This window comes from Parambassis ranga, chromosome 22, assembly GCF_900634625.1.
Source record: "Parambassis ranga chromosome 22, fParRan2.1, whole genome shotgun sequence".
NCBI classification, from domain to species: Eukaryota; Metazoa; Chordata; class Actinopteri; family Ambassidae; genus Parambassis; species Parambassis ranga.
In genome coordinates this window covers 12,235,715-12,258,776 of record NC_041042.1, presented here as the reverse complement: position 1 = coordinate 12,258,776, position 23,062 = coordinate 12,235,715, and the positions used below count along the sequence as shown (strand labels likewise).

At 40.2% G+C, this 23,062-nt stretch overlaps 1 protein-coding gene across 1 annotated transcript in view; it reads left to right on the top strand.

Annotated features, from left to right (window-relative positions):
* The window catches only part of alk (ALK receptor tyrosine kinase), a 236,237-nt gene that overhangs the window by 179,293 nt on the left and 33,882 nt on the right, over nt 1–23,062 (top strand). Inside the window, exons 6-10 of the mRNA XM_028395006.1 lie at nt 4,171–4,304; nt 16,008–16,139; nt 19,861–19,995; nt 20,615–20,718; nt 22,843–23,015. Of these exons, the coding sequence (XP_028250807.1) occupies nt 4,171–4,304; nt 16,008–16,139; nt 19,861–19,995; nt 20,615–20,718; nt 22,843–23,015 (678 nt within the window). The remainder of the gene's footprint in view (nt 1–4,170; nt 4,305–16,007; nt 16,140–19,860; nt 19,996–20,614; nt 20,719–22,842; nt 23,016–23,062) is intronic.

Sequence of the window (23,062 nt, the reverse complement as noted above, 5' to 3'; positions counted from 1 at the left end):
ATTTGGTTAGGTTTGCTTTCATCCCCTGTAATTGTCTTGTGGTTGCATTGTACATTTTTCAGTCACAGAATAATTTGCTTAGAACTGAAATGAAGGATTGCTGTATTCAGGTATGACTGGCCTTGAATGCAATTTCAAGTTTTATCTGTTAAAGCATGATTGCTATAGATTGTCATCGAAAACACTCTTCCTCCATTGTATTGTGTTTACAATAAAATCATTTGTTGGCATGTGTATTATGACACCAAAGTGCATAGTGACTTTTCCCGTACCAAATACTAAGAGTTAAGATCAGAGCTCCATAAGAACAAAAGATGAAGCTCATTGATTCTGCCACAAACCTCTCCTCAATACAACCAAACCCGGCTTATCTCATCCACCTCATCAGTCCAGCTGCATTATGGCATAACAGATTTCGTTCTCAACAAGATACCATTCACAGGTATCCTGCTTAGTTTGGCAAAGTGGAATTCATTCAGCCAGGTCGTGTCAGGTCATTCAATCTAATCTGCACTTCTCTTGATATATTGGCTTAAACCTGCTGTGCATTATGCCATTTGACAGTCAAAATCGATGTGGCTTAAGTCACAATCCAGCAGCAATCATGGCAGCATCCCCCACCCCACCCACCTCCTAAGTCCTTAACCCCACCGCCTCCATGTGCACCTAGTAGTACGCAGCATCATTTTCAATTTCATCTCATCTTTCCACCATGAAAAAAAAAACACTTTAGTCTCAAACAGCCAGAATGATCAAAGCCTATGGCAATGTCCCTTAGGGGGTAAAAAAATTCCATTACCATGTAAAGCAGTTTCCTCCCCTCCCCTTCTTTTAGTTTTACTTCCGATGCATTCAACAGGGTATTTTGGGCATGATTGAAAACATTTTCCAATTCATGCATTTATAGGCTTAAGTACCCAAATTAAATGACTTTGTCAATACTGTATGTAATGTGCAGGATGCACATTACATGCAAATGTGTTTTATGGCATCATTGGGTTGGTTTTTTTGATAACCATTGTGTTTTTAAACCAGGTAACCAGGTTACTGAATGCAAGAAATTCACAAAAAGTTTCATGTAAGTCTCAAAGTTAGGAAGATTTACTTTCCCTATTCAAATTCCTACCTGAGCAGATAATATAGCATGGAAAGTGTCTTTTGTTCAGAGCCCAGAGGTACAACAACATACAAAGAAACTGCATACAGGGCAATATAAAGCTGGCCTGATGATGTGCTGTGTCCAAGTACCGTAAGTTTCAGATCAATTTGACACGACTGTTCAGCACAGTTTGCTGCATTGTTTGTCCTGATAGATGAGACCCGCAACTAATGCAAACCAGAACCCACAATACAAATAAACCTTAATTTGGTTAGGACATAATCATCCTACATCCTCACCAACACACACACATACACACACACTAAATGAAAATTAAAGGAGCCAGAGCACAGCACTAAGGGAGCATAAATGAATAGCATTATGAAATGTGAATTGTCAGTTGGCAGCAAAGATTAGATGGAGCTGTTTTGTTTTGTTTTGCTGTGGTAAAAAAAAAAATTCCCATCATGGGAGAGGCTTTTACCGAACGGCAGTCTGAACAAAGGTCAGGTGATTCTAAATAACCAACAGGCCGTCAGGACGCAAAGGACTATAATGAGTATTATTAGCATCAAGCATTCTGATTAGTCATGTATATCTAATTCCAGCATGATGAGTTTTCATCATTTATTTCATTTTATTTATTTATATTAAGGTCCACTGTGCCTTGTGTAGTATACCGCTAATTAGGTTTAAATGTATGAATGATGTGTTCTGGCAGCCCTGGTCTGATCTTCTGTGGTTAATATGTCCTGTAATATATTAATAATACTAATAATTCAGCTGTCAAAATAGCTTTTTTATGCTGTCAGATCAATCATAACAGCTCCCATTTAAAGTTGGATTTGTCCACTAAATTATTACACACAATCTGTGCATTACATTTCAATTGTTTTTAATCCCAACTGAAATCAAGGGGTCCCATTATAAAGAATGGAGGGGAGAAGATCCCACACTGTAGAGATGTTCTCTGCAGGGAAACAGTGGTGCTGTAACACCACTTCTCATCCGGTCAGCACCTTTTCTCCACACTGTCGTGTCAGGATGACGAGAGAGGCAGAGAGATGGCACATAAAATAAGGTGAGAGCAATGAAAAGTGGAGGAAAAAAACACATAAGGAGGGAATCTGGCAAATGTAGTAATGCAAAGCCTGTTGAGGTTGAACACAGACGTTAGGGAAATCAGAAAAGCTCAGAGCCTGTTTGTGTAGTAGTGTGTGTGTGTGCGTTTATATTTGGTGTACACTTACTCACACTATTCTACCCAAACAAAGCAAAAAAAAAATAAGCCCCCAAAATAAACTGTTTTCTATTTCCCAGTGCACATGTCATAATTGAAAAGGCAGAGACCTGCTGAAATCTCTCAGAATAACCTTTAAAAAGGACCTCTTACCTATTTGTCCCCACTGAATCAAAAATATCTTTAAAAAACCTGAAAATATACAGTATTTTCAGCACATTGTGGATTATGGCCTGGCCACCAATTCTGTACAGCTGCTTCTGATTAAGAAATGAAGACAGCACGACCAAACCGTGCCACAAAACAGTGAGCTGCAGAGCTGGATGAGGCTCAGACTACAGAGGGTTGATTCAGATTTTTTTCCTGATTGAACCAGAGTGTCTCTTAGAGTGTAATCCCTGGTTTGATATATACTACCTCTGCCTCTCATAGGTATTATGCACGCTACAGCTTTATAATTGGCGAAAGTGGGCTTAGGAGAAGGCAAAAGGTGCTACTTAAACTTCAGGGCTTAGAGTCCTTTAGCAGTGGCAGGAAACATCCAGATAGAAGGGGAGAGAGTCTCCAGGGTAACATTCTTGAGCATACAGAACACACTTAAAATATCTTGTGGGGGTAAGATTTGTGTCCCTGGGATCACATCCACTCCATAAAATATATATATAATTCTCAGTATATTTTAATTACACGTAGATATCCAACCTCCTTTTTAACAGTGTGAATGTCATTTTGAGCCAGTCTCATTTGTTTCTCATTGATTCTGCTGTATATTTTAGTGACTCCATTCACAGCTGAAGTTAAATATCATTTGGCATACAGCAGGGCTCGATCAATCGGTTTGCCCTGTGCGCTTGTATTGTTTGTTCTGCAGCGCAGCAACAATCAAAAGACGCCTGGGAAATAACATGAGTGTATCCTACTTTTTACTTGACTTTCCAAACACATTAGGCTTTTGTATACACTTCAAATAGGATTGGGATAAAAAAAACTCTGGTATCTCACATCACTGCGGGATAGTGTTCATGGACACAGTGCAGCAGTCTAATAGAATATTGTGCTGTTGTTGCTGTGTGCATTCAAGTAAACATGTTATTGAGTGAGTGTGTGTGTGTGTAGAGCACAGCTACTCTAATCTATTAATGCTGTGTGTCTGCACACAAGGTATGGTATTCATAAATTAACTTTCTCTAGTTATTTTACAGGACACTGGTGTCACGACTTATATTTATAAATGAAGGGGTGGGTAGGAAAAAGTGGGAGGGGAGAAAAAGAGAGAGAGAGAGAGAGTAAGAGAGGGAGATTGTTGATGAGCTCGGAGCCAAAGAGAAATCAGCACAATTTGCTTAATAAAATTAGGGACAGTTAGGCTGCACAAAGCCAGCCGGTGGTTGAGGGAGCACAGCATTCACTGCAGGACTGCAGCTTGCTAACACACAATACCTTGGGCGCAGAGTGTGTTTCTTGATCACACACCTGCTGTAATTGTGGCTTTAAAAATTGTACGCGTAGGTCTGACTCCACAGCAGCTTGTAAGCTGAGGCACCTGGCCCCTTCTAAAACTTGTACTAGACCTGCAGAGTCTGGGTGGGCTCAAAGTCTGGGCCATGCATCACCAGACAAAGGATAAAAGGGACCCTCCCAAAATGGAAGGAAATGAGCAAGCCCCCATGTCTGCCTCTACTGAAGCCCTGGACAGTAACTCCTTGGAGATTCAGCCTGGGCAGGCCCAAGCTACCCTAACACCCGACCCTCGCAGTGGGTGTGGGTATTTCTGCCAGCCGTGGTGCTTGCTCCTTGCACTGACTCTACTCCTGCTTTCTCTCCTTGGCAGCTGGGCAGTGGTCCACCTCACCTTGGGGAGCCATGGAGGATCACCTTTTCGGATTTCGGCCAGCTATGACCCACGGATCCCACAGGACGATATGGCCACAATTGAGCCTTATTTCACCACCAACTGCACCATGGGTAAGTACAATTTCCATCATACTGAGCTACTGAAGTATTGCTTTCTCCTGTTTCTCAAACTTCCAACATGAAAACATTTTTTTTAAATTTTTTATTAAATTGAATATCAAGTTTAGATTATTAGTTGCAAAAAATCTCTACATCAAAAACATCTGTTTTGTTGTTGTTGTTTTCTTGTTTTCTTATGTGTATGTGGACTAAATATGTCTCACATGTCTGCAGAGTAAATGAGTTCCTAAAGCAGCTCAAACATGTCAAGCTGGAAATTGCACAACTAGATTCTGTGATTTTTAACTTCATTACGCCATGTCGTGGAATGAAATGCATAAACTGTTCAAGACTGAAATAATATCCTTCTCTGTCAACCTCCAAAACTCCCAAAATTGAATTATTATAACTGATTCAATTTCCTCTGAACTAGACACAGAAGCACAGTAACCCTCGGTTAAACATTTCATGCGTGCATTACTGAGGAAATCTAGACAAAGTCCTTGTTTCCTCTAGCAGAGGTTAAAAATATCACACCAATGAAGTGCTGATCAAATAGAAGACACTGTGTATGTATATATATATATTTTTTTTATTAAGCGGTAACATGATCAAACAGGTATGTCTGTCTTTGAAATGTTTAATTTCAGGCTTCTATAATTTGTTTACCAGACTGTGTTAGAGGCTGCTGAACTCACATAGAAAAGGATTAATCAAGTGAAGGTTGACCAAGAGAAACGATCGCCTGGTAGCTTCTTTTTATAGACTAACTTGAATCTGGAGATTGGCAGAGTAATTTAAAAGAGATCACAGTAATAATACTGTGTTACTTGCACAATGTTGTCCTCGAGGACTTGATTAAAGCCTTTTTAAAAAATGAATAAATAAATTGAAAAATATTGTTCGAGTGGGGAAAATGCATTGAAAGTATCTTTTCATGACAGCTGTGCAGATGTTTGGCTCACCGTGAGCAATCTCATTAAGAAATTTGAAATAGTGTTGCCAGTGTTGTCATCCAGGATTTTCTTTGCATTGCATGATGACTTTTATCAAGAGGTCCTCATTTCCTGTGTAAACCAAACCAAACAGATACTTTGTATAATCAAAGGTTTTATTACATACTTACTATATGGTCCTATATATATTGCCAGTTCTCTTTAACTGACACTTTTAATGACTTTTCAGTGTTGGCATCAATACTCATCATCTTGATGTTCTTATTCATTTGTGTGGATGAGTGTATATATAGTCTTAAGTTAGGGATAAATGCCCTAACTTTTGCATAAATCTACAGTTACGAATCAGATTATTTAAAAGTTTGTGAAATAATTCTGGAAATAGATTTTGGGGTGGATCGCTTGGGTAAATGACAGACATACGAGTCCACTGTATTCCACTGTTTGTTTTGCTACACACTAGATGACATTCAAGTGGGCTTTCCCTTGTAGTTTTCTATTGAATTATACAGACCATCTTAAAAAAAACTGAGCATTCCCAGAGGCCTCTTTTTGAATTCAAGGAAATTCTCAGTCCAGCAAATTTAATCTCCTCCACTTTTATAGAAGCAGAGTCTTTTTTTGCGCTCTGCAACAATGAAATAACTTTCATGCTGGGTCAATATTTAGCTCTGGATGAATGAGGAGCATCACAGATGATGTTTTGACTTGTGGCCAGGTCAGAGCAGTTAGCTACATGGAAGAACTCGTCATTTGATGCAGCTGATAAGAAATCTACACCTGACTCCACGTTATCTACATTTGGTTACTGTGTGTGTGTGTGTGTGTGTGTAAGCAGAAGTGATTCTCCTGTGATTCTTTGTCTAACTGTCTTTTCTGCCACTGTTGGGACGGAGCGGAGCTGGTGCTGTTGCTCATGCAAATCCACCCTTGGTTGAACAGTGTCTAATTGTTCTCAGCTCTGGGTTCACTGTGTTCCCCTTGCCAGGCAGCACATAAGCCATAGCTATTGGAGAGAAAAAGCATGCAGACGTGCCGTGCTCTCCTCAGGCACCACCTGGGTCCCCGGCACAACACCCACTACACACATCACACTCCCAAACTAAGCTCTAATCCATCTCGGCACACTCTCCGTGCGGCCTCGCCACATTTCGCGGTGTTCTAAACCTCCCCCACTTTCCCCTCCAGCACCTGTCACAAACCTGGACTCAAATTACCTTCCTTCCTACCTAATGCTGAACATGCAGCTTCCAATAAGACGCTCAGACTCAGTTCCTGGCAAATATAGTTGTTTTCTTTTATTTGTTCTACTCCATGCACTGAAAATGATCTAATTACTGCTGTTAATGGCCTGTCAGGCATTTAGGGTGAATAGCACACAGACCGATTCAAACTTGGATATGATTAATTGTGTTTAATTTGGTCCCAAAGGTTTGAAGTTTTAATCCACCAGAGGAGCCTTTGGACACAAAATTCTCTGTATTTTTTTGTTGTACAGTAGGTTTCCCACAGAATTCTTCATGCTGAAGATTTTTAAACCACTAAGAGATGAAAACATCCTAATGATCACATCCATGTCTACGTTTTTGCGGTATGCTTTTTTTGATTAATATTTTAAGTGGGTTTTGAAATTTAATTTTGGGTCAAAAATAAAATATTCCTTACTTTATGTTCCCTAATTCAAATGTATCTCTAGATCAGAGATCAGCTCTTCTTGTGATCTTGAATCTAAATTTTGGCAGAGTCCATTTTCTCCTTGATAATTTTCTTGAGCAGAAAGGCAGCGATTATTCTAACCAGTGAGGTGCGAGGAGATACAGTCAATATAGAATAAATAAACGGAGCAGTGTCTTTCTCCATACCCTTCCACTTTAATTAACTCATCAGTCACTGGGCCAAAAAGCAATCCAATTTGCTGCCCCTAAAGTGACTTGTGTGGCTATATACCTATCTGTGAAGCTCGCCCTTCTGACAGGAAGTTAGACTCCTACTCTCTGCTGGTATTTCTCCAACAGTTGCGGCATAGCTGTGCAGAGAACATAATTATTCAAGCTCGGCAAACATGTCAGTGACACTCTTAACCTCCTACAGTTTCTCATCCAGGAAGTAAACAGAGACTACTGTGATGATTGACATGCTCATTACCGGGTTGTGTCAATAGCAGATTTGACTTTGACTCTCATGTAGCACTGTGACTGGGCATAAGGTCACATTTCCTTTAACACTTGTAACAATGTTTGTCCACCAAAGAGCGTATTTGATGTTTATGCTCATGAATCACTGCAAGAACTGTCACAATTCATTTTTTTCCATTTGGACATGTAGCAGAGACAAGGCAGCAGTGAACCCCGTGGGAATTTGAACCCATGACCTTACCTTCTCTGCCCCATTTCCCTAACCACTACACCGTGCTGCTGCAGGCCCTTAATGGAGCGTTAAGGCAAGTCTATACTTCGCGATTAGGTACACAGCAGCATGAGGGTGTCCCCAGACCCATCAATCAAACACAGCCCTGTGGAGGCAATGAGGGAAATGGGTTTGGAGAGAGCCAGTGGCGTGGACAGAACGGATGGATGGGTGATGGGTGTCTTGTAAGAAAAAAAAAAGCTGTTCAGTATCATAGCAGAACATCCCTAACATGAGCTTTTAATTGAGATTTCTATTAATTTATTAATTTTCAACTCATTGATGTTTCATCTTAAATTCATCCATACCAATATAAGATAATATAACCAAACACGCCAACACATGTGAGACTGAGAGTTGAAAGGAGCATCTAAATTACAGCAGATTTGTGAGGACTGAATGATGTTGCACAGGGATGCAGGAGCCCATGAGATGGATGGATTCACTGCTTTGCATCTGCCATGTAAAAGCAAACCATAGATGTGCAGACTGACTCATTTCAAACAAAATATGAGCACCGTCTAAGATATTTCCATTTAAGGCCTGACACAGTGCTGCATCAGGCTAAGCAGGTTTAAGGTCACAAGTCTAACTGGTATTGACACTATTACTCTAGGCAATTAACTTTACTGGAAGTCGCAAAAATGTCTGTATAGAATGTCATGGCATATGTTGTATTTCCATCTGCTGACCACCCAACAAGCAGACATAGCAGGGTTAAAACAAAGAAAGCGTGTCTCATATATTCAGCTCTGTAGGTCTCTGTGTTTATTTGTGCTCTGCAACTATTGTTCTTAAGCTTCTGTGTGTTTTTTTTAGTCATCCGTTCTCATTGGCAGCAGACAGGTCTGCCTTTTCTTTTTTATTATTTGGTGTGTCATGTTCAATTTCACACACACGTCCCCGGGAAACAGGATTAGTAAATAGTAGAACCCAACCTGCCGGCCACTGACTACATCCTGGCTTACTGTTACTTTTTCTCACATCTTTTGTGTTGTATCCTTAAACTCACCACTGACTGAAAAAAAGTAATGTTCACACACTTGAATAGAGACAAATTGAATTTCAGACTGCAAAGCTTCTGACGGAGGAGCAACAGGAAACAGGCTGATTTCACTTTACAAACAATAACAAGATGTTAGTGGAGGTTTTTTTTGTTTTGTTGTGTGTGTTGTGTTTTTGCATGAAAGGAACTTAAAAACATGGCTTCCTACATTCATTGCTCCCTCTGAGTGATCAAACATATTCAACACTTACTGCTTCAGATACAATTTTGAGAAAGCAATGTGTGTCTGCCTTCACCAACCACACTGAACATATTATTCTTCCTCAGTGCTGAATTCTCTATTGTAGCAGGAATTAGAATAAAACAGGGCCAAGGTGCAGCGTACCCACAGGAAGTAGAGTCAGAGCCTGAGGTCAGATGTCTGCTGTGTTAACATAACTACAATTAAACTTTTGATATCCCTATTATTTATTTGTTTGTTTACTATTATTAAATCTTCAAAAAAATGTAGACATAATTAATATATACACCTATCGGCACAGGAAGTCAAATGCTTTGATGACTCTAGCGAGGCTCTCGCTTGTATGAAAAGATTTAATTTCATGTTTCCGGCTCTAGTAAGGCTTTGTTTTTGTTTCAACACATATTCATGCATTCTGTGTTTCTGTTTTATTGCTTTTATTGTGCTGCCTGGAGGTTTTGGTTAAAAGAACTGAAGAAAAATGTTTTGATCGCACTTACAGTGTTTCGTAAATGTATTAAAATCAATGTGTAAAAAGGAGGCCCTTTATAATTTTTGGTCAAAGCCGTTGGGAGCCTTCAGGGCAGTCTGCATTCATCTATCTGCCAAATTTGCTTGGAGGTAATTATATGGATATTGTTCTCTTTTTGATGTACTTTCTGCAGATCTTTAACCCATGACACTCAGACATCCCTTGACAATAAGCATTAGAGGTCACACGTTGTTCAGAAAAAACAAAGCTTTATCAATTAACAGAAGATCCGACATGCCAAGACAAGGCCCTTTCTGGCAGCACTAAGCTTCAACACATTCCACCTCTAATCTCTTGCCTTAGGCCTTTCTGCAAGCGGCATCCCCTCAACACAAACTGGGTTTCTGTTGCAGGCGCCCTTCCAAGGCAATCTACACAGGCAGTCTCATTTTAAGATACTAAGCAAGTGTTAAATGGCCCAGGGCACCAAGTAGAGTGTTCCCAGCATACATATGCCAAATGGAACAGATGTCTAAATCAACTCTAACCTGGCAGGGAGGAGAATATTTCTGCATGTTATGGACTTAAAGCATCACTGAAGAAAAGTCGGGCATTAAGATACAGCAGCCTTAAAATCCCATTTCACTCAGTACACAGAACCAAGAATGCTGTCATGGAACACTTAACCTGCTCACTTCTATCCATTGAGTGTCAAACAGCAATCTGTGCATTATAATTAATATGTAACTACAATATGCTTTTAAATGCACTGTGTGCAAACGTTCATCTGCTCTAAAAGGAATCTGTCAGATATATGTAACTGACCCAGCAGGGACTTTAACTTTAATCTATGACAGAACAAACTTCAACAATCCTCCGTACGTATCGTATCTCAGCACCTGTTGAAGTAATCATTTTTCTTTTCTTCTTTTGAAGTGAGGAAATCAGTTGCACATATATATAACAAAAATCAGACTTCTATGATTTGGATCCAAAGCTGCTCTGTAATCAAAAAAAAAAAACAAAAAAACAGACCAACAACAAGGCTACATTTATGCTGTGGAATCAAAGCCCTGCAGCATTACACTGATCATTTTAAACCAACAAAGGCTGCAGTCTCACCACGATCACTCTGGTTTTCGGACAGATTCTTTGATGTCAGAGCCACTCCAGTATTATTTTCTGGTAACAATGTTTATTTAGCTCTATTGACAAGAAACCTCAGAGGTGGGAAAAGCCAGCATGGTGCTTTGTGATGCATGTAAAATTTGGATTTGTGTACTTCAGGATAGTGACCACATACATTTTAGGGATATTTCACAATAGGTTCAATCTTGGTGTCATTTTCCTGAAATTTGCATTTATAGCAGTGTATAATAAAGACAGGCAACTTGTGTGATCAATGCCAAAACTACTGATTAGGGAAGAGTGTTTGTCACTAGCAGAAATCCTCATTTTGATTCAAGGGTACCTTCATGTGTACCATTTGAAGGATATGACACATCTGTCCTCATGCTGTGAATCCTCCTACAGCGTGACTGATTCAGACATTTGCCTCACATACTGTAGATAATGCTGAAAAAGGTTTTGCTCCACATGCATGTGTGTGAACAGCTTCACATAACGTATTGGTCACATTTAAAAGCACTGTAAGTAAGGTAAAGTTGGCTGTTTAAATTTACATTGACTACAATACCCGACGCTAAACTAATGTTTGTTCGGTTGAAAGTTGTCTCAGGCCTGCAGAATAGACATTAGAGATATTATTTTCAGTGTGCCCTTGTGTGTGCTGCTCTCCCTCCAGCAGCAAGCATGACAGATAGTGATAGTGATTGGGCAAAGCTTGGACCAATCGAGCGTGGCTGTGTGCAGTTAATTGAATTCATGAGCGTATACTTCTTGTCCTGTCGACTGTCCGGTGGGGGACCCAGCTGCATCCATCTTCAGCACAGCAGCCAGTGTAAATCTCCATGAATAACTCCAGATTTTGCCTTTAATAGGGTGCAAGACAGCGGCACCACCCTGGCTTGACCCCCTTGAGACATGCTTCCCCCATTTTGACAGAGGACAGGACACTATTACAGCACTACAGACAAGAGATTGCAACGTAATGAATGTGCGGAATCAGCTACTATTGCTACTACTGCTGAATTGTTACTCAATCAACTCCGTGAAGATATGTTTTATATTTTCCGGTTATTGACATTCTGTAGCACAGGCAGAAGCTTTTGTGCTGTTGTTGTTTCAGGGAACACAGAGGGATTTCAGGATATGACTGACATGCTTGCTCATCTGTAGGAAAACAAAAGCCATATTAATTTCAGCATGAGCTTACCCTCTCTATGACTCCACAATGTGTTTTTGCAGCTTGTCTTCAACAAGGCTGGCTCTGTCTGTCTGTATTCAAATCTAAAAGCGATCTCCACCTAACCATGGCAAGTTTCATTCAAATGGTGAGACAAACTGTTTTGCATGATCTCATGATATCCTGCAGAGCGAGACATCTCTATCAGTGGAATCTGAAAGACCAGATACGCATGACGCTGTTATGCAAAAATACTAAAATGTTAAATGTTAATGTTGAATTGATTTGAGCTATTGTAGCGCTCCACACACTCCACACCACGGGTTCCCAAATTTCTTGGCAACAGTCGGTTCTTTCCCAGGATTTTCAGTCGCCTTAGCAGTTGTTACTATGGATTTCATCATTTATATCAGGCTGAATAGATTGGATTTTTTTTATATATATATAACTTTGGCCATAAAGCCTAGGTTTTGGCTGTAATGTATAACTTCTGTTTTACTTTTGATCTCATAGGTAACATAAGAAGCATGAAATCAGCAGATGGTGTGAATAAAAGTAGAGTTAAAGCAGCTGGGCTGATAAACTGAAGACAAAAACAACTTTAAATGTGTGTTCAAATAATAATAAAGGAGCACATTAAAAATTATTTTGAAAAAAAGTGTTTTAAAAATATTTTCTCTTCCTTTTGTTTGTAAAGAAATAATTAGCCCAGTGCCACTATTAATCCTCCTACCTTGTAATTTATTGCTAATGAAAAACAGCATCTGGATGTCATTCTTTGTCTTAGCGTTTCATGGCAGTTTTTTTCATGGCATGTTTTCTTGCGAGAAGACATTTTTATCAAAATAAATTAAATGGCAGATTGTCTGATTTGCAGGTGCAAATGTATTTTTATGTATTTTTAGTTCATGGCCACATTATTTTCCATTTTGGGCTGACAGTATCAGTAGTATTTAAAGCTTTCTGGAAGCAGCAGTTAACCATAGTCTAAGAGCAGTGTACTCTCTCTATAGTTGTCACCCCTGGCAGCAACAGCGTTTACAACATATATTGATAGCACTTTCTTATTGAGTCCTGTCCAGTTAATTGTTTACCAATTAGCCACTAAAAGTTTCAGACAGTCAATGGTGATATCTTGAACAGACTGTGATGGATATGTCTGTTCTCACTCCTTCCTGACATTTACACAATAGCAACAATGGTGAGAGGGAAGTAAACAAAGAGGACGCTGGTCTCTTGGTCTTTGTTGTTCGTTTTTGTAGCAGAAAATCGATGTCGGTGTAAAACCAGCAGGTCTAAAACAGTGATGCAGCTAACAATATTTTGGAAGACGAACAATAATTCTGTCAGAAATACAAAGTGCAAGTGTCCATTTAGAAAATTTGCCTTCTGCTGTTATTACATTTGAATAATAAAACGGGTTTGGATGCTGTCCTCAGCATTCAGTTGTCTGACTTTTAAACTGTTTGCCTCCTGTGCAGCTGTTCACATTGTTTTGCAGATAATACCTGTATAGGATGTTGCGAAGGAAAAAAAAAAAAGGCCAGCCAGCATTTTATGGGCTTGTTATGTTAACAGACATGCTCTCAGACTCTAACTACAACTCATTTACCTGCACAAGCCAAACACCTTGATTCCTGTGTTTGTATTTTTGTCATCTATCAGCAGTGTGCCCTCTCCAGCTCCTCACCACTCATACATCATTCCCCTCACAAAGCCACACCAACTCCTTTGAGCACAAGGATAACAAAACTCACTTACTCCCACAGGCAATTCATCCCCCACTGACCCACTTGTTTTCACAATCTGACAAGTGTGATTTAAGAACTGTGGTAGGCCAGGAGTAGAGCGGCCATGTCTGGCTGCACTTACCTGCTTCAGGAGCTTAAAGTTAGTGGCATCATCTCTTTGATACTTTTTTTTACTCCACTGTCATCAAGATAAATCTGTGAATTTACATACATCGCCGAAAGGTTTCGGTGTAGCTACTCAAGATAACTTTTTTTTTCTGTCTTGATAAATCGTTCTGCTTGCGGTGTCAACATTATACAGAGAGGAAGCCACTGAGCACAACCAATGCATAATACATGTGTTGAGCATGACTGAATACGCAAAACCAAACCACATCTATGCACACACACTTGGTGTTAAACAAACAAGCCTCCGCCTTACCTCATTTGAATAAAATAGCACATTTAACTTCTTTGTGCTCCTCTGCAAACGTCATATGCCAGTTTGTAAAAAACAAAAGAGTGCAGGAAGACAATTTATAATCAGTGAAACAAAAGTGCACTCATTATTAAAGCCATTACTCAGGGTAGCTTTTTAAAGACGTGTTAATGCAGCTCTCTGCCGCCATGAAGGCCTCGCCACAATAGTGGACTGTAGGAGGCCCCCTGACTGATGTGTTTTGTCCAATCAAAGAATGCCACCCACGCTTTCTTACCGTTCAGTTAACTCTGCCAGTTTCCCACTGGGCCTTAAGGTTGGAGAAACCTGTGAAATGCCTGGCCCCTGTTGCATTGTAACAAGACAGTAATTTATTTACACTTTCCTGTTCTCTTTGCTGTGCATTAGCCATTCCATTAGTGAGGTACATAATTTGTCTACTTTCTCTTTTTATCGAGCATATGAGAGCTGATAAGTTTGTGTCCCAGGGTAGAAGCAGATGAGTTATGCAGCTCTCACATGCAATCCAACTGGTATCAATTAATGTGATAAGTTAAGTTTCCTCTACACATTTTGAACATGAAACATAGAACACCAGCAGTATCAAAACAAGCCGTAAATCAAATATTCATTATTTTTCCCGGTTTTAATGTGAGTTTCAGTTGTTGACAGCAGATATTTCTGCCCTCTTTGCAATATAATGGAAGTGGATGGCACTCAGCTTGTAGTGCACAAATTGCTCAAAAAACATAAAATATCAATATCAATGACTCTTAAATCATCACCCGATCACTCATTTGTAGCTTTTTGGTACTTTGAGCATCGCGAGCCAAGTGCCATCGTGTTGCATTATATTAGATACAAGTATGGTTACAACACACACCAAAACAATCAAGATTTATGTGTGCCAACACAGACCACAGGGAATTTACTTTCATCCACTTATAACATTGGTTTGTGTTATCCTGGTTAGAGGTCTGGAAAGCTACTGGACAGCTAGAAGCACCAAGCAGCATCAATATGCTGGTATTATCATGCATAAATGGGATTTGGCATTTTCATCTTTTGTTGTTTTCTTCTGACATCTAACATTATGAATGTTTTCTGTTGATTTATGCTGCACTTTATCATCTTGTCCTGACACATTTTTTGAGCCTGTCACCCTAATGTAAGCCTGAGCTGGAGAAAGTGAAGGTATGTCATCGTGTCACAAACAAAAATATGCAAAAAAAACATTCATTAGACGTTGATGATGAAATTTTGTGCCTATCTAGTCAGCTCACGGCTAACAGCATTTGTTCTACGCTGCCTCTCCTGTCATGGAACCGTTATCAGACGCTCAACTTCAAGTTTGTGTGAACAGAGAACAAATCTGCATATTATACATCAAGGGCAAACTACAGTAAGCGCAGCCAGTCACTCATGATAAGAATCACTTCTCCTTATTTTTCCTCTTGATAAAAACAAGATCGCCATCAGTGGACCGTTTTTTTTTTTCCACCCCGCTTTTTTGTTTTGTTCTTGTTGCTCTGATCAGGTTGTGATGATTAAGGTGAAGGTGAGTAGTCAGTTTCCACAACCTGGAGATATCACGTCTCTGATTTGCATAGATATGCAAACCATGTCCCTGGTTACGATTGAGTTGCTGAGACCGGTGATATCAATTGTCTTTGTCTGTGTGTGTGTTCACCCCATATGCAACCTGCTAACTGTATCTAGGTCATTGTTTTTTGCGGCTTGTGTTCCTTGTCTGATGGATATGTACTGGATTCAAAGCCAGATGCTTATGCTGCCTGAGCCAAGTTATTTATGATGGTGCAGGCAGCCTGTAGACGTCATACAAGGTTTACACGCAGAGGTTATATTAGCCTTTGTCACCTCTCTCTTGTAGGAACTGTATATTATCTGCTTTTCTAAAAGTTATGTTTTCCCTGAGCCTCTGATTTGTGTCCTGTGTCCCATGTATATAAATCTAGCAGAAATAAGTAAACATAGAACTTAATGGGAGGCAATGTTTCTTTGCCTGTGTTGTTATTTTTTATGGTTTGCTGCAACAACAACAAAATAGTTTTCTAAACTCTGAAAATATTTTACAGAAACTGTGTGGAAAACAAAGTAACACATTTCTTTGCTTCTTCTTTCCCTCCCTTTGCCATCCAGCGTCCTCGCCAGGCCCTAACATCACACTGGAAGGGCAGTACCACTGTCACCAGGGACCTGGAATCCCACTGGACAAACTGTGCGACTTCAGTACAGACTGTCCGCTCGGCGACGACGAAGGCGACCTATGTCGTGAGTACCCTGTGACACAGCTGTTTGCACATGAGGAAAGCTCACAGGCCGCCCTCTTTCACGCATTCATTTCTGCCTACTTGTGAAGTTGGTCAGCCATGGCGAGACGCCCTTAATGAAGCCATTGCATCCTGCCCATTGGAGCAACAACTGAGTGTGAGCTTTCCTGACAGAGAGACAGAGGGAAAGGCTGGGGAAGAAAAAAACACTATAGCTATGCTTGGCTAGCATTTCTCACCCTTGACATATTCCACGGTTGTTATTTCTATCTCTTTGCACATTTGTTTTCTGCTTTTTTTTCGAGGCCTAGGAGGAACACTAGCCAAGTATGCTGACATCTTATTCACAAGTGAAGTCCCCCGGGCCCCGCTGTTGGGTGTGTGTGTGTGTGTGTGAGAATCTTTTTTTTAGTCCTACCTGCATATATGCATTTTTACATTGTCTTTGAGAGTTCAGACTTCTTACCCCCCTTACAATTTAGGGGTAAAAATGCTGTAGCTCAGATTTTGGAGTTTTTCACCCATGTTAAATTGAGAAGAATTAATTTGTTGCTGCCCACAGTGCAGGTCAGGCTCCCATGTGGTGCTTATTAAAATGATGTCTGCTCTCTTGTGTGTATAGGTTTGCTAACAATGGAAGCTGAAAGATAAGAGGGTAACGATAGGATGAAAATCCCAGCCAGACGCAGTTTCCCTTTCTATTGCAGGATGACTTATCAGTGCTAATTGGCCCAAGAGGCTAACCCAAGGGTATAATCTCCATTTCAATGTAATAAAAGTGTGTGTGTGTGTGGATCGTTCTGATTTTAAAAGCCAGACATTCGAGTATAATAGCAATCAGTAAAACAGCCAGCTTGTGCGCGTCATTGACTTAATATTCCTGAATTATGTGTTGGTGGAAGTAATAATAATACTCATTGCTGTAGATTTGCATTAATAACAAAGAGAACAAGAGAACATTTCTGTCTTCTCAGGTTCTAGCTGAGAATATTTAGGACCTGATCCCTGCATTTCCACTTACCTCTCCATGAGGCCAGCTGTCATTTGCTCTGAATCAAGGTTCTATTTCTCTCTCAATCAGTTCTTGAAAAAAGGAATAACCTTTATCCTTTTTGATTAAGAACAAGAACCAATGATCCATACCTGCATTCATCACTGCACCCTGACATTCTCTCCTGTCCCTTTGTTTTCACGTCACACGTGGTCTACTACTTCACCTTAGGTTCACTATTCATTCCATTTGCACCACCATCACTAGTCACAATTACCCCCTGCTTCCCAAATCACATAGTGTTCCCTCTCTGATACCCTATTCTCTCTGATCTATCCACGAGTTATCTTCATCTGATGTGATCTATTTAAATCCTTCATAAGCTCTGCCAAGGCTCATTAACAGGAAAAGGCAGAAAGAGGCAGGAGAAACAAACTCAGCTTGTGTCAATCACAAAGATTCCTGACATATAAGGAAAACCAGGTCCTTGTGGATACCCCTCTCCAGCCTTCTCAAGCATCATTATGCATAAACACATCCTCCACTCTTTGAGAGTCGCAGCTTTCTTTGGTTGATCTTAGTTGGTTTAAATCCTGCAGACGCCCCGCTGCTTTCCAACACTACAGTTTCCCTGCAACTACACAGAAATGTGCATCAAAGCTGGATGCAAGCAAGAATCTAAAGTGGGAGTTTTTCCCACTGATGACTGATTATTGCTCCTCCCAGAGCTCATTACACCACAATAATGTTACAGAAGACAATATCTTTTGTTAGTCTGTAAAGCAGAAAAAAAATAAAGGCAAGGGCAAAGTGGCAAATATGCATGTGAATATGTTAAGAAACCGTGAAGAGAAAACGAGGTGAAAGATTAACACAGTGATGAGAAGTAACTACAAACTGTCACTGATTGATGTAAACACATCAGCCAACACAGCAAGTCTCTGCACAGAGCTCCAACTTATGTCTGCATGAAATGGGGTGAGCTGTGTTCTTTTAGATGTAATCCAGAATTTCCTCAATTTGGAGGCAATGAGCTGCTATGCTCGTCTCACACACACACACACACATAGCTGTGCTGTTTATGCCAGTATTTATCAGATTGGAAAAATTAAACTCCAAGAGTAATCAAAGTAGCATCAATAAATATTTTATAGACTCCTTCCATGCTGGAAAACGTTAAAGTAGTGTTGACCTTCAGTTGAAAGTGACATTATTAACTGAATGACATTAAATCATCACAGTCATCTCAGTTCATCTGCATAAGCATGTTTTCACTCTCTGGGCTTTGCATAAACAGAATCTAAGTCTAACACTAACCGGTTTATGTAACAAGGACAGTGACTCATATCACAAGACACAGAGGAACATGAAATTTTCTTATTACCTAAAATGTCCAAGAAAGGTTTTATTTGCTGAAAAGAAACATCACAGAAAGTATGCCTTTTTTTTTCGTTAAATAGAATAAAATTGTGTTAGTTTTGTGATACTGGCTCTTTTGGGCTGTCTGTACAATAATAATAATGATAAAAAAAATCATTTTAAAACTACTGTCACTGAGAAAAGCGTTTCCTCTGTTTTTCTTCCTAAGAATACCTGCTTTATGATCTAAGCTCAGGCTGGTTTATATTCCCATTATCTGGATGATGCCATTTCCCAAAAGCACGCAGTTATCACAGCACTCACAGATTCTTTTAGGTAATGGCCACTCACAGTTGATAGCTCAGGATGAAAAGAACATAAAGCAAAGTTAAGGTGAAAACTTTCCACTGAAGTTTTAAGTCTGTTTGAATTCTTAACAAAAATGGTTAGTTCTAGAGTAAGTATGACATATACATATATATCAGAAGTCCATAGAAACATATCTCAGAGTGTCTGTTTTTCTACATCCATGCTGCATCAATGCATGATACACTCAAATCATCCATGCTGTTTCATGTGTTTATGTCAGGCTTTCCATCCATTTTAAGATACTGGCAACAGACATGTAAGAGCAGCATATAGACACAGTTCTGTTATCTGTGAACATGGACTGATGAATGAGAAAATTCTCTCAAAACATGTGCCTTTGATAGTTGCTGTTTAAATATTTGCCCTACTTAAAGTTGTACTTGGTTTGTGCTGTCAGGTTTTTTTTTTGCCAAAGCAAATCAGGAGGACTGCTTTTATTCATCATGGCACAGTGACAAGGGGACACACAGGGACACCCCTTGGTACCTTATACACACTGCATAATCCCATATTTGGACTGATTCTGTACAGATTCATTCTTTTAGTGGCTCAAATGCTTCAGAGCCACATGCCATTTTCTAACGTTTCAAATTGATCGTCATACTATGCTTCCTCATTTCCCCCTGAGACCCTGTTTTTTTTTTATTCTACTTCTTATCTCCCCTTCTAGACACCTCAGGCCTTTTCCATTTTCTGCTTCTGTTTCTAGAGTGCCCACCCTCACTTCACCTAATTTTCACCAACCCTCTGACTCCTTAAAGCCATTAGTCTGCTGCTCACATGCTCGTCTCCTCTCAACCTCTCTCGCCTTCACTGTCGCTCATCTCCTTGATCACGAGTCCCCACCACAGCCCTGTCCTTTCTCTCCTTGGAAATTTGGCTTCCAGTGTTCACTTTCGACCTCCTGCTGGGCCCGTTCACTCATTATATTCTCCTCTTTTTATACATTTCTTTCCCGCTATTACCCTGATATGCTTTCTCCTGTCTCTCTCGCTCTCTCCAGGCCACTTCCTCAATGGCAGCTATTGCTCTTTTGAAGAGGGCGAATGCAGTTGGCAACTAATAACAGGCCGTGGCCTCTCCTGGAGAAGACTGCAGTCACCAACTAAGGCTAACAGACAGAGCTGCCCGTCCTCAGGTAGCTCATGCATGTGTCTTGTAATGTTGTGAACACTGCTCTGTGATCAAATGATGAAATGACTCATTTGCAGGCTCTGTTAAGTGTGCTTAGTGCCAAGGCCTCATTAAAACTGACTTCAAAGAGAAACATTTTACAGTAAAGCAAGACTGGGGCATTTTAAACTTGATTATAACACAGACTTAATCTTGAGTCTTGAGTTTGTGAATGTGGAAAGATAACCAAAATCTCTCATGTGCCAGACACCGACTTGTTGTCTTGTTCAAAATTCAGTGCACTCAGCGCGCACAAGCAGAATCCCACTGGGTGCAAAAGCTCCTGCAAGCAGGCTCCGAGTCTTGCGTCTGCAGTTCATCATCAGTGCAGTGACTCAAGTGTGTCTCTTGATGAGATTTTAAAGTCCTGGTTTGCTGAGGCTGGTTTTTGTTCTCAGCTATTTACAGAAGTCTCAGAGGTAGAGCAGGGAAACTTTAAATAGAGCACTGTCATTTCATACTATATTTTATATAAGGAATTATGTGACAGTAATTTGAAATCGTTGCTATACTGTTTGATATTCTTACCTCTGATATTTGAGTCTGCATTTAGTTGAGATTTTCTTTTATGTTTGTTTATGTAGGTGCTACATTCACAGTGGAGGGAGGCCAGTCTAAAGGTCAGCGCGGTTCAGCGTTACTGAGAAGTCCTCTCTTCCCTCCTCCATTAAGAAACTCCCGTTGCACGGTGAGTCAAGATGTTCTAGTCTTCAACAAATATTTGTCTTTTCTGCAATTCTGCTCTGTGTTGAAGTTTGACAGAAAACTTTTTAGCAGTAGTTCAATTTCTCACACACATATAAGCAGTCTGACATTTATACATTTGCTCTTACCTGCCCATCCACCCATCCATCACTTATACCTGCTCAGTTCTGAGACTGACTCTCATTCAGGCTCGCACGTGCGAGTTGATGATGTTGTCTTGTCTTGTGCTTCCTGTTTTATTTTGATAGCCTTGTCCTCCATGTGCATTGTCTTGAGTTTTACTTCCTGTGGTTTCCCTCCCTTCCCTTCCCTGGTCCTGTGTATTTAGTCTTTGTCTCCCCTGCACCGGGTGGCAGTTTGTCCTTGTTGTTAGAGGGGTTTGTTTTTGGAGAATGTGTATCTTTATGCTCCTGGATCTATGTGTGTCTCATCTTCCATGCTAAGCCCTGCCAGCCCTCACCGACAGACTTGTTTTTCCCATGATGAGGTTTGCTATGCCATGCCTAGTATTTCTGTATTTCTTCTCGCCCTCAAATTTTGATAACTTTTTGAACCATGCCAAGCCATGTTTTTGAAAGCTACCGGTGGTAGCTTTGGTTTGTAAAGAACTCTTGCACTGCCCTGAGTCAGTAAAAATAAAAGACTTTTGTTTTGCCACAAGACCGCCCTGTGCCTCGCATTTGTGTCCTCATCTTGATAACCCCTGACAATTACACTGGAAACGTAGATTGAGCAGTGTGCAAATTATGTGAATGAATTATTCTAATACTATAGAAAAACAGCTAAAAATTTAAAAAGTGATGTGCCATCTCTATGTCCTGAGAGACTTCAACAGACATTGAGGTTAACATCATCAGTCAGTCAGTCAGTGTTAGAGGCTGACCTGGATGTGAAAATATCGTAAGTCATGCATTAATAAGATTGTAACGCTCTCTGAGAGGTCTACAGGTGAAGAGGTTATGTATTTGATTGATGCTGTTGCATGTAAGATTTCATATTAGTTTTTTTTTAAATGTTGCTCAGCACTACAACCTTTGACCCTCAGTATGTTTACTTGGCAAGGCAAAAAGTAATTGGAAGTGGGAGAATTTGAAACAGAAAGGATGGGTGAAGGTGAGAAGCTGATGCAAAGGTCACAGGGGTCAAAAAACAAGATAACTAGACAGACATGGGAGAAATAAACTTTGCCTTGTCAAGAAAAACACGCAAAGAATCTGGCCACCAAGGAGACAGAGGGGGAAATCAGATGCACACAAGAGGTGTATATGATATTTGTGGACAGCAGTGGAGGCAGTACTACTACACCACTGCAGACCCTGCTTCACAGCTCATGGCACGCAGTCAAAGATTAGCCATGATTCCAGATTAACACTCTAAATCCTTCTCTCTGCATTGAACTGGTGCTGTTCAGCATAGGCTGTCTGTTTCTGGACAACTATGTTGAGGATATTAGTTTTGGGTATTAGCTACAGGCCTTGATCACTTTCATGTCGTGCCCGGTGCGCACAGTGCACTGTCTGTAATCTTGATGTTTAAATGGTCACCATGTGGTCTTGCGGTTAATGATAAGGACCGTAGCCTGCTATCGATAACGCTATGAATTTATTCATCAGGATTAAGCCTAGCATCACTTCCACTTAAATGGTGAACTAAGAATTGTGCTATTGCCTCCAGAACACACCGTATTGAGACACAGGAACATCCAGAGCTGTAGACCTCCGTGTGCTGTTTGACTCCTGGGACAGACTGTGTGTTTGTGAATTTAAAGTATGTTTGGAAAAACATCATACTGATTTGTGCTAAAGCATGCAGGACTGGGGTAGATAGCAAAAATAAATAACTCAAATCATAATCCTGATTGAATTCTATTCATCTTACAATAATTAGAACTAAACAGATGGTTGGTACTGATTAATCTCAGTGCAATTTAAGTGTATCCATCCCTTGACTGATAACACATTTGGCTGGTTTACTTCAATTCTGAAAAACCCAAAGGAAGTTAAAGTTGTGCTGTTTTTTTATATTCTGCAATCTACAACTTTGTGGTTACTAATAATGTTAATATAGTTTTATTTAACTAAGCCGATCATGTTGAACTCTTTAACAGGTGCGATTCTGGATTTGTTCCGGAGGCTTACACAAGGGGTCACTGTCTCTGTGGATCATGGAGAACAGCACAGGGCCTGAAGAGCAGCGCAGACTGTGGCATTCATCCAGCGAACCCAAATCCGAAAGAGGCTGGAAGCATGTCGTACTTCCCCTTTTCGGGCTGGCAGACTGGTATGACAAGTGCTCACCTGTTTCACAGCATGACAGGCAGTTGTGAT